This window comes from Mercenaria mercenaria, chromosome 9 (genome assembly GCF_021730395.1).
Source record: "Mercenaria mercenaria strain notata chromosome 9, MADL_Memer_1, whole genome shotgun sequence".
Taxonomy (NCBI): domain Eukaryota; kingdom Metazoa; phylum Mollusca; class Bivalvia; order Venerida; family Veneridae; genus Mercenaria; species Mercenaria mercenaria.
Window position 1 is genome coordinate 50,753,041 of NC_069369.1, and position 13,087 is coordinate 50,766,127.

Consider the following 13,087-nt stretch of genomic DNA (forward strand, 5'->3'; position numbering starts at 1 on the left):
CGGGCGGCGGCGGCGTCAAACTGGTGTTTCCGGTCAATAACTTTTGTTTCGGTAAAGATATTTGAATAAAACTTGGAATGTATGTAGCTTATATCAAGACAAAGGCTGGGATTGTTTTTGGGGTCAAGGTCAAGGTCACTGTTACTTAAAATAGAAAAAGGGTTTCCGGTCAATAACTTAACTTAGGAATGAGCTATCATATACTTGGTGTATAGAAAACTTATATAAAGTTGTAGCTTGGGATTGATTTTGGGGTTTCTGGGATCAAGGTCAAGGTCATTGTTACTAAAAATAGGGTTAGTGTTAGGGTTATGCTTTAAACTGGTGCACTGTGATTCAGTATACTTTTTTATTCTTATGTTGTAGCTTGGGATTGATTTTTGGGTTTCTGGGATAAAGGTCAAGGTCATTGTTACTAACAATAGGGTTAGGGTTAGGGTTGTGCTTTAAAGTTAGGGTTGGGTTAGGGTTGTGCTTTAAAGTGGTGCACTGTGATTCAGTATACTTTTTTATTCTTATGAAAAGTGTTGAAAACCTGGTTTCGTGGCATTGCCGCGTTTCTTGTTTCTCAATAGAGTTGCTTTCAACTGAAAGAAAATCACCCACATCACATGACGTAAGAGCCGTAACTCCACAACAATATTTATGAACATGCCCTTTTTTACTTGGAATTTCAGGTTAAAGTTTTTTTTACTTTTCCAGTCCATCTCTTTATTATGTCTCCCAACACCAAGTGGTACAGAGACATATTGATTTTGCACCAGTATATCTGTTTGTAAGTCACAAAGTTTGTCCTTGCAACTCCACTGACACCACATGTTCCAAAAGTATTCATTGTCAAGCCTGGTAGTGCATATTTTCGATATATTCTTATTCATAGATATTTAATGGAGATATGGCCCATGATTTGTCAAACTTTATGATGTTTTGGTCATTTCTCATTTAAGGAGGATTTCGACAAAACCTTGTATATTGTCATGCTCAATTTCAGTGGAGTTATGGCCCATTATTTGTTGTATTTTACCTTGTTCGCACACTTTCTCTGATACCACCAGTAGGACTGGAATTACACCAAACTTCAGAAGGAATGATTGCCAAGCATAATTGTGAATATCTTTGGCATAGTTCGGTTCAGTGATTTTTAGCAGAGTTATGGCTCTTTATTTGTCAAATTTTATGGTGTTTTGGCTATTACTTTTACACCATTGGGCAGATTTCCATGAGACTTTGAAATAGTTACTAGTGCTGAGCCTAGTTATACATATCATTGGCATGTTGATTTTCAGCAGAGTTATGGCCTTTGATTTGTGTTGTAGTATACAGTTTTTACTCTACTTGATGTATACAATTCAGCCGAGTTTCATCAAACTTTATGAGTGATCAGTGTGAAGTGCAGTTGTACATATCATCGACACTTTCGGGTTTAATGATTTTCAGCAGAGTTATGATCATTGATTTGTTGAATTCTGTGATGTCTGTGCTATTTCTCTTATACCAGTTGTTGGAATTCCACCAAACTTATTATTATGGTTAGTGATTTTTACCGGAGTTACGGCTTTAAATTTGTGGCATTTTACAATGTCTTTATAAATGTTAAGTGGCGGGAGACATGCCTTTTTTGTGAAAAACAATCTGTAGTTAATAAATGGATTGGTTCAGTCTTAGTTGTTTCACATCATTACCCACATTATATGATATGATAAAGTCCATAACTCTGGTACCAATTTTTCATGCATTATATCCTTTGTATTCTTATAATGTCAGGTTCATGTTTTGATGCACTTTTACTAGATATCCAGGGTTCGAATTTAAGCTCGCATACTCGCGAAATACGAGTGCAAATTTCAAACTGCGAGGTGAGATTTCAGACACCAGCATTTTTTTGCGATTGAAAATTTTTGGCCGAATAATGTACATTTCTAACGGTCGTCTCGATCTTACACTGTTCTTTCTTTAACAACTTGCGGTCATTGCAGCGCATTGTCATTTGCAGAACGAATTTCGGAGCACTCTTTCATCTTTCGTCGTAAACGGAAAATTTACACTCGCTACGTCCCGTGCGCATGTCTTTTCAACTGCTGACAAGTACCTGCGCTAATTTTGATGACGTTTACCGCATCCGGTGGGTTTTTTGGTAATCTATAATAAGTTACAATTTACAAAGCGCAGATACGATTGGCCTGACTCGTCACGTGGATGTTTGTGTTAATGTTGTAATAAAGTGACAAGTCGCGGAAAATGCAAGTTGTTTTTTCATTTAGCAAGTTAAAAAAAAATACCACTTGCGAAAAAATGCAAGTAGAATATCTGGCTAAATTCGAACCCTGATATCTGTCTATATCTAATGGACTTGATTCAACTTATTATAACTCACATTATATATGACACAAACCATAACTCTTGCACCAGTATTTCAAGAATTATTCCCCATTATAACAATATAATTTCTGGTTAAAGTTTTGATGCATCTTGGCTCTCTGTTATTACCAAATGTGTATGGTTTAAATTTAAAATTGTTGTGCATATTCACATCCTCATCGTATGACGCAAAAATCATAACTCTCACACCAGTATTACACCAGTTTCTATTTTACAGTGAATGCTTTTCTCACATCATATAAGGCAAGGTATGGCAAGGTTTGTGGCAGTATTGCAGGGGAACTATCACATTGTTGATAGCTCTTGTTTACTAAGATATGCCATATTGTACTACAAAGAATTGAAATAGTTAAGCATACTGTCTGCTCTGACAGCTCTTTTTTCATCCTTTTGAAATCCTTCCCCCTGTTAGTGCATGCAGCCAAACGTTTTTCCTGTCGTTCATTTACCCCGATTTAGTTGAACCTTATAGCTGCTGGTCATCAGCGCCCAGCATTTACAGTACTGCGTAGCTTCAAGATTTGAGAACTTCTTAGCATTTGTCCTACCTTTTCAACAAATCACAGAGCCTGCCCTCTTAGTTCAATAGGGAGAGAGTGGTGTCGTGAGGTCGAGCCCTAGGCAAGGCTTATGCTCTCCATGACGGTCTGATAAAAGACATTGCGTCTTAAATCATTCGTCCTCCACCTCTGATCCAAGTGGGGAAGTTGGCAGTAACTTACGGAGAACAGGTTTGGTACAGAATCCAGGAACACTGGTAGGTTATCTGCCCGCCATTACATAACTGAAATACTGTTGAAAAACGGCATTAAACCCAACACAAACAAACAAAACAACAAATCACAGACAATATCAAAATTTTCCAATATTTCTTTAGCGTACAACATGAATAAATCCGCTTCAACAAGACTATTATTTAAGAGGTAGACCTGTAAAGGGCTTTAAGAAAATGTAATAAATACAATAAATTAAAAAGAGGCTGTGAAATGAATTCTTAAGCATTAAGAAGTTGCAGTTAAATGCTACGCTTTTCAGATTCTTTAGGTGGAAAATTTCACTTCATAGCGGCTATCCGGTACATGAATTTCCTATTTCTAATAAATGTATGAATTGTTATAATCTGCCTATTCCCGATGTCTTCAGTGGCTGAGTGATTAAAGCTACGCGCCCAAAGTTTGGGTGAAATTTTTCAACATGTTCATTTCCATCAAGTTTGGCATAGAATATATACAGTTATGACACTGAAAAATGGTAACGGTGTGACAATATTAGTTAAATATTGGTAAAAATGTAAGAAGAATGTAAATTTTCTGCATTATTTCAAAAGCATTGCAATGGTTTACTACCTTATGCACACTATTTTTTGGTTATTTGTAAAAATCTTTTGTCAGTAAGTTTGTGATGCTAATCTCTTTCTGAGTACTCACTTTTTATGGATTTTGACAGAAATGTATGGGCTAGTCTATTTAAGGTCTCTAACATCCAGCTCACACTAGGTCCTTGATACAAACTATCTCTGAAGTTATGTTGGAGGAGGGACATTCACAGTCTTTGCCTTTTTAAAGCTGGAAAGTTTGCTAAGTATTAAATGTTTGTATGATTTATAAACCCCGAACAAAGCAAGCATTTCCAGTTGCGTACTTAGCTACTAGAATAAATGCAATATTTTTAGTCGTGTTTACAATTCTTTTATTTTAGAGGCAGAATGTTACAATTGCCATAAGCGAGGACATATTTCAAGGGACTGTCCATTAAAAGAAGGTATTACTGATGGGTGATGTTTACATCAAATGTGGTTGATAAAGGAAGCATATAAAATAACAGTCTCGTACCAGATACTATATTAACTTACAACAATAACTAACATATTTGTAATGTGTTGTCAAACACTCCTATTGAAAGCAGTAAAGTAACTGTAATGAGATTAAGTTCTGTTTTGAAATTTGCATATACTTCAAATTTTCCATGTTAAGAACTGCAAAAGGGGTCTTGTTGGTGTCTAAACCAGTTAAGACTCTATAGTCAGGCATCATTTTATTATACAAATGTAGAAAGTGATGAACTTTAAATATTCAGTTGATCTATTTAATACAGCCATCAGTCCTATTGTTTGCTTGGTATTCAAATTACTTCTTTGCTTTTCAGAAGTTCAGCGTCGAAATGACTCGTCAAATAAAAGTGACAATAGAAGACAGAAGACCAGTCCAAAGTTGAATAATGATGAAGAATGGGATGAAGAACCAGTCTCACCGAAACCAGTCTCTAGTCAAAAAACCTCTAAACCAGTTGCTGAATCTACACCAAAGAACACTGTAATTGCAACAAAGAAGAAATCACTGCCATCCCCTCCTCCCAAAAAGAAGTTACCGGCAGCCAATATGCCTTTGAATCAGGAGATTATGGTATGAATTTTGAGATATAGTGGATATTGGTGACAAACAGTATTGTATGATTGCAGGTGTCTGGAAAATATAAGGTTTTTTAGCTCGATGTTTCAAAGAATAGTCCAGCAATTCTACTTACCCTGGCGTTGGCGTCACACCTTGGTTAAAGTTTTGCATGCAAGTACATAGGGCTATCATTTAAAGGCATATAGCTTTGAAACTTTTTTTTTCTTTTTCTAGGTCAATTACCAACCTCACTGGGTCAAGTCCTTTAACTCTGACATGCATTTTGTCCAAATTATGCCCCCTATTTGACTTAAAAAATCATGGGTAAAGTATTACATGCTAGTCACTATCTCCAGAACTAATGCAGATATTGAATTGAAGTTTTACGTGTCTTCGACATCATAAAACTAGGTGATAGCATCAAGAGTCATAACTCTGGACTTTTATTTTGGCCAAATTATCCCCCCTTTTGTACTTAGAAAATTCTGGTTGAAGTTTTGAGTGCAAGTACATATGGCTATCATTTAAGGGTATATAGCTTTGAAACATTTTTTTCTGTGTTAATTACCATCCTCACTGGGTCAAATCCCATAACTCTGACATGATTTTGGGCAAAGTATGCCCCCTTTTGGACCTAGAAAATCCTGGTTAAAGTTTGATACTATCTCCAAAACTAATGCAGATATTGAATTGAAACTTCACACGTGTCTTTGGGGTTATAAAACTAGTTGATAGCATCTAGTCCCATAACTCTGACATGCTTTTTGGCCAAATTATGTTCCCTTTGAATATAAAACTTCTGGTCCCAAAAGTAATGCAGCTACTGGATTGAAACTCTACAGATATTTTATTATTTATTTTAGAGTAATATTCCTGCTTCTGTAACAACAGTTCGAATAGTAGAGCAATCTTATTATTGTATGTTGCTATTTCTTCCTTGAAAACGTCTTACTCTCTTTTCTTTTTTTCCTTTTGAAATCTTGATCAGAGTAAAAGTAAATATGGAACATGTAGTACAATTTTATGTGTTCTTACATGCACATGTTAAAAAACTTTATAAAGCCTTTTTGTGCCCACCAGATTTGGGATGAGGTGTGTGGGGAGTAAAAAATGTCTGTGTTGTGCATATCTAAAAAAATATTTGACCTAGGGTCATCAAACACATAGGATTGTCATTCATCTTTTGGAGTTGTGCACCTATTTGTTATATTTTGGATTTCACTCAGAAAGAACAGAGATATGTCTCTTTAGTTTGTGTCATATATATGTCAAAATGTTGTTGACCTAGGGTAATAAAATACAGGAATTATTTTGGATTTGACTCTGGAGTTATGGCCCTTGATTAAGTGGAAGATATGTTTTAGGGACCTAATCAAAGTTTTGCGTATATCTCAGAAAGTATTTGACCTAGAGACATGTAGTCTTCCAGGGATATGGTTTCACCTTATGTTTTGTTTGGGATTTCAGTCTACAAGACCAAAGTAATGGCGCTTCAGTTATACAAAAGTATGCATAAAGAGTTTAAAAGTTTCTCTCAAAAAGTGATTACTTAGTAATACACTAATGAAACTTTATAGTATGAATGAAAGTTTATTTAGTCTTGCATAGTAAATATGCAATGTGTAGATCATTTCTAAGATTGAATGTGTGCTTATATTACGTCACTTGAAAAACTTCCTTTTCATCCTCATTTAGATAATGGTCATCTAGTATACTTACTGTTTAGGGCAGTAAATTGAAGATGGTTACAGAAGTAGTTCTTAATATTATGTTTACCTGTGTTCTTATTTCAGGCGGTAATAACTGAAGTGCAGGATCCAGGTCACTTCTACATACAAATGGCCTTGGAAGAAACTGCTGTGCAATTTACAGAACTTATGACCACAATGCATCAGGTTTCTCATTTACTTTATTAATAGGATAGGTAGAAGTTGATTATTAAATCTCCAACAAGACACAAGTTAAGGAAGGGAAGTGGAACTTAGAAAAGAAGACATATATTTTTAGCTCACCTGTCACGAAGTGACGAGGTGAGCTATTGTGACCGTTTGATGTCCGTCGTGGGTAGTACGTCGTCCGTCAACAATTTGTAAAAAAAAATCTTCTTCTTGAAAACCACTGGGCAGAATTACACCAAACTTCACAGGAATGATCCTTGGGTGGCCCCCTTTCAAAATTGTTCAAAGAATTGAATTCCATGAAGAACTCTGGTTGCCATGGCAACCAAAAGGAAAAACTTTAAAAATCTTCTTATCCAAAACCACAGGGTCTAGGGCTTTGATATCTGGTGCGTAGCATCATCTATTGGTCCTCTACCAAAATTGTTCAAATTTTCCCCCTAGGGTCAAATGTGGCCCCGCCCCGGGGGTCGCATGGTTTATATAGACTTATATAGGGAAAACTTTGAAAATCTTCTTGTACAAAACCACATGGCCTAGGGCTTTGGTATTTGATATGTAGCATCATCTAGTGGTCCTCTACCAAGATTGTTCAAATTATCCCCCTAGGGTCAAATATGGCCCTGCCCCGGGGGCCCAAAGTTTTACATAGACTTATATAGGAAAAAAAGTTTAAAAATCTTCTTGTCTGAAACCACAACACTTAGACCTTTGATATTTGGTTTGTGGCATTGTCTTATGGTCCTCAACCAAAATTATTCAAATTATACCCCTTGGCCGCAGGGTTAGACACTAACTTACTTGAACAAGGTTCCCAAAGGAATCTCTACTTTTTAAATCTGGGGGTCCTCCTCAGGCTTTGGGATCCCTCATAATATGATATATAAAAACAATCACAACAGGTGTCTTATGAGAAGTTACGGTCGTGACCCCAGTGGGATTCGAACCCGCAACCTCTGTATTGAGTGGCTGACACCTTAACTACTACAGAAGAATGTATCCAAACTAATATCAATTTGTATGTTTGCCAATGTCAAGACAAGGTCTCGATTTTGGAGACACTTGTATCTTATAGATATAATCATTGTCAAGTCTATTGTGACAACCACTAAAAATTATAATATCAAAAAAAGAATTATTGAAATTCTTGACTTCTCTTCATATATTTTGAAATATAAAATCTTAATATTACCTGGCATTTATATTTCCGATGATACAAAATTTATTGTAGTTTCTCTTTGAGGTTTGAAGATATAAAGTGTTAAAGTAAGGGAATTATATTTTTAGGCATAAAATTCTGTTTTGGATAACTTTCACATTGAAATTCATATACAATTTCATTTAGATGTTTGAAAGTTTGATTTATAGTTAATAGACTTATCTTCCGAATCGGAATCGGTAAGTATTTATATAAAAAAACAACCATCAAACTAAATAACACTACAAAAATAACGGATCGTAAAATTTCTGAAAGTGCAAAAAGATCGCTTAGATCGAGACTCGTAACCGACTACAGTATTCTTGTGCTAAAAATTAAAATATTTTCAGATAATATTACGTAATATTTTGATGAACAAACGTCGGTACATCACGGGTGACTTCTGCTGCAATTAACTCATGGGGTGTCATAAAATATTTGGAAGCCGCGGTCCTTCTGTTTTGATTAACACTTCCCATTATGTAAGGCCATAAATTCCAAGCCATCGTAAACACAAATTGTTATTCAGGGGAAATCTGCATGTATCACGCGTGACCTTCATGACCTAACACATTTAAAAATACTTAGATGTGAAATGGTTGTTATTTTTAGAACGAGGAAAGTCCCGCGAACCAGCCAGTTGCAAGCAGTTTTCTCAGTAATTTTCCATGACGTAGCGTCGTGCACATGTAGGAAAAAAACCCGCTGTCTTTCTTTGCAAAGTACTCGATATATTTAAATAGTAACCACATGATCTTGTACGTAAATAATGATGACGAAATCCCATATTTTGAGTTAGTAAACATCTGGAATTTGTTTCTTTAGGAAAAGAACGAAAATAAAGCGATTGATTATGAGACACGGGATAAAACGATTCTGTTCAAATGGCCGTTAATCGGTATTATACGTTTCTATAGGGTAACCGATAGACACGGGTCAATACGTTTGTTTGGTAATCGATAGATACGGTGATAAACGTATCGGTGTGGGAAAGGGTTAAAATATTTTTCAAACAGGTATTTATCTTTTACTTTTTGGATATCATTGACAAAAAAAATAGGTATCCAGCCGGAATCCCAGCTTTTAGAAGTTGGTGTTCCTCCTCAAAATTTGGGATCCTCGGGCCCCCGGGACACTGTTAGTGTCGAACCCTGATTGGGTGAAAAGAGGCCCTGCCCTGGGGTTCCCAAGTTTTATATAGACTTATATAGGAAAATCTTAAAAATCTTCTTGTCTGAAACCATATGACCTAGGCTTTTGATACTTGGTATGATGCATTGTCTATTAGTCCTCTGCCAAATTTGTTCAAATTATGCCCCTGGGGTTAAAAGAGGCCCTGCCCTGGGGTCACTTAGTTATTATGTGAGTTATGTAGGAAAAATACTTAAAAAATCATTTGATCCTATTTCCAAGACTGTTTGATTATAATTACCTGATGGCCTCAAGTAATATGATGTCACTTGACTGTGACCTTGACCTACTGACCTACTTTCTTGTTTTTTTAAGATACAGCCTTGAAATTTTGATGACATACACAGTTTTGCACACAAATCGTAAAACTGAATTTCATTGACCATGAATGTGACCTGCTGACTTTCTTAATATTTTATCATCATTTTGACATTTGAAACATGTAGCTCATATTACTCAGGTGAGCGATCCCGGGTCATCATGACCCTCTTGTTTAAGATACAGCCTTGATAAGCAAGATCGAGATATTGAGTTTCAACTGTATTAGTCCATCCCATTACATAACAGTTGAAATTGTCATAATGTTGAGCATACCGTATTTTATTGTAGACATTTGAGAACAGCCAACCAGATATGAATTCAGTATTGCAAGGAGAGATCTATGGTGTAAAGTTCAGCTTGGATGGGTCGTGGAATCGAGCGCAGGTCATTAGTGTATCCGGAGACAGTATTATGGTTCAATTCCTCGACTTCGGCAACAAAGAGACGACAAAGCTCGAGAACATACGACAACTTTCTAACGACATGATGAAACTTCCAGCTCAGGTTTGTTATTGTCTCCAAATTCATAATGCTAGTAAATGTGTAAATGTGTGTTTTCATTATTGCTCTGAAATAGATCTGAGGTATGTTGTAATACTTCAGATCAAGGTTCTATTACATGGCTATTATGAAAACATGTTTATTTATAAATTTATTATTACATTATCACCTATAAATGTTAGAAATAAAAAAAAATTCACTAAAGTATTTTTGCTTGCCTGGAAAAAAAATAGTTGGCATTAGTATTCTTATTGAAATTAGGAGGCACTGTTAAAATAAAACGTATTTTGAGAAATAAAATGTTGAATTGGACTGGGCATAACAAAATTTATTATGCATAGCCAGTATAGACTTTTAAGTTGTAATTACAATAATGCTAATGTTTGTATAATAATGAAATTTTGTAATAAACTGAGCTGTGGTCTTATTTATTTATACTATTCAAAGAATAGGAGCCTCCGTGGCCGAGTGGTTAAGGTCGCTGACTTCAAATCACTTGCCCCTCATCGATGTGGGTTCGAGCCTCACTCGGGGCGTTGAATTCTTCTTGTGAGGAAGCCATCCAGCTGGCTTACAGAAGGTCGGTGGTTCTACCCAGGTGCCTGCTCGTGATGAAATAATGCACTGAGGGGCACCTGCGGTCTTCCTCCACCACCAAAGCTGGAAAGTCGCCATATAACCTAAAATGTGTCGGTGCGACGTTAAACCCAACCAAAAAAAAAAAAAAAAATAGAATAGGAGACTTTTTGTACACAGGACATAGGCATTTCCGTTGTAGTCGGGTTAGAAGTTTTATGGCAAGCTTCTCAGTGTACTGTAAAATCATTTAATTTCGTGGACATGAAATTCCGTGGTTTTGTTCCAAATGGCAATTTTGTGGGATATAAATTCGTGGATTTCAACTTTTAAACGTACAATGAATGGGAATTTTACTTGTTCGTTGGGATTAAATTTCGTGGATTGTCTCAACCATGAAGTCCACGAAAATTAGTCCCCCACAAATATTAATGATTTCACAGTAACTACTGCCCCTGTTATCTTTACTCATCACATTGGGTTGGTCTTGGAAACTTGAAGACATTGATTGTTAAGGGTGTTATAATAAGTAGGTGAACATTGTTGAATAGCTGAATGCACTGTTCTTCAACAGCTCTTGTATTAGGGCACAGCTACTGTATTCTTGACATGCATTTAAAAACGCATCTCTCTGAAAAAAAAACTCCAGTCAAACCCTTTGATGTAGTTTATATATAGCGAATTGGTTTATTACAGGCTGTGTTGTGTGCCTTGGAAGGAATCATTCCGATGTCTGGCCAGAACTGGAATATACCTGATGTAAAAAACTACCTTCAACCAGACATACCATATCATGCTGAATGTAAGAGAGTTGTAGATACAGCTGGAGGGAAAATAAATGAGGTAGTGCTAAAGAATACAGACAGAGAGCTTGTCTCTCAGAAACTTGTGTCGGCTAATCTTGCTAAAACATTGAGAAGTACTGAGTCAGCTGCCTACACAAGTCCTAAAGCGATGCAGGCAAGAACAGCAGGGCCTGTATCAAGATCAGAAAGGTAAACTGATATATAAAATTTGATGTGTATACATTATGGGAAGCCAAAAGTAAATTTCAGTTTCGATGAAATTTAAATGAGCACACAAGTAAGGTTCAGGTTCAGTTATGGTCACTGTAAATTGACTATTCCTAAGTTTACCAGAACTGTTTATCTCCAGTTTCTTGTGAGGAAGTTTGTACTAATGAGAAAAAAAAAAGTTGTATGTCAAAGTGAAAGTACAGTTGAATAATGGCAACAGACTGGGCAGAAACAGTGTTTATCTTCCGTCTGTGCCATTTAAAATCTATGTTGAAGCCATTGAAGCATGAATGGTACTGTACTTGTGCCACTCTCAAATTCAAAATGTTTGTGAATGTTAATAAGCATCATGTCCTGAATCACAAACACGCTTCACTAATTATGTCTCCCACCACACAGTGGTGTGGGAGACGTATTTATTTACTCCTGTCTGTGTGTCAGTCACAAATCTTGTTTCTCATCCATCTTCATCAAACTTCAGCAAAATGTATTTGTCAATAAGTCCTCAGCCAAGTTCGATAACTAGCCAAATCGGCCCAGGCACTTTGGAATTATGGCCCTTGAAACTTCTTTTTTGATAATCAAAGTGAAAGTCTGATAAGGCAGTTGAGGTCTTGGTGCATGGTTAACTCATATACAACTATTCAGATGATAAGGCAGTTGTTGGAGACTTGCGCTATTCTCAAAAGCAGTTCTAGTTCTTAACTGCAAATATGGCTGCAAATCATGATATCAGCCTGCTTGCTAACTCTATAGAGAGAGCACAAGTCTACTGATGGCAGGATCGTGAGATCTGTCACCAGGCAAAACGTTTTGTTCTCTTTGACGAATTGATAAAAGACATTCTGTCTGAAATCATTTATCCTCCATTGCTGATTCAGGTGGAGAAGTTGGTAGTGACTTACGGAGAACAGGTTACGCAGATACAGAATCCAGAAACAGTGGTTCTGTTAACTGCCAGCTGTTACATAAGTGAAATGCTGCTGTAAAACAACGTTAATCTGAAACAAAAAAAAAGTCATTAAATCAGTTAATAAAGCCTAGTACATGTAGTATGCAAAAATTACCCAGTCTGCCATAATTGAAAGATATGTTAAACATTAGCAGAGTCTTCTCAGTCAAATTTTCATGGTAATCACATATAGACTGTGAAATCATTAGATTTCATTGGTTGTTGTGGTGGATAGACTCAACCTTGAAATAGTTCCTCCTCAGGAATGTTTTCATGATATACGATGCAGTTTTCAACTTACTCTGTTTAATGGATATCATTTTAGATTGATAAATGCAAAGGATATTCAGAGATTTGTTGAAAAGTTGACGGTAGGTGTAGAGTACCCATTACTGATCGCAGATGCTAAAACTCCAACAGACTTCAGTATACAGATCCTGGATGATGAAAATATTCAACAATTTACAGCGTTCAATATGAAGTTTCACGAGGAATGTAACAGAATACCAGAGACTGAGTACAGGTATCTTTTATTTTTGATTTGGACTGAGAACAGGTATCATTAGTTTGTGATTAGACAGAGTACAGGTATTGCTTGTTTGTGATTAGGCTTGAGTACAGGTATCATTTGTTTGTGATTAGACAGAGTACAGGTATTGCTTGTT

The 13,087-nt window shown here is 36.2% G+C and overlaps 1 protein-coding gene across 3 annotated transcripts in view; it reads left to right on the forward strand.

Annotated features, from left to right (window-relative positions):
• The window catches only part of LOC123547112 (uncharacterized), an 80,707-nt gene that overhangs the window by 47,792 nt on the left and 19,828 nt on the right, over positions 1-13,087 (forward strand). For all 3 annotated transcript variants that reach the window (XM_045333929.2, XM_045333931.2, XM_045333930.2), the window contains exons 16-21: positions 4,078-4,140; positions 4,525-4,781; positions 6,563-6,664; positions 9,666-9,881; positions 11,151-11,449; positions 12,748-12,945. In XM_045333929.2, coding sequence (XP_045189864.2) covers positions 4,078-4,140; positions 4,525-4,781; positions 6,563-6,664; positions 9,666-9,881; positions 11,151-11,449; positions 12,748-12,945 — 1,135 coding nt within the window. The remainder of the gene's footprint in view (positions 1-4,077; positions 4,141-4,524; positions 4,782-6,562; positions 6,665-9,665; positions 9,882-11,150; positions 11,450-12,747; positions 12,946-13,087) is intronic.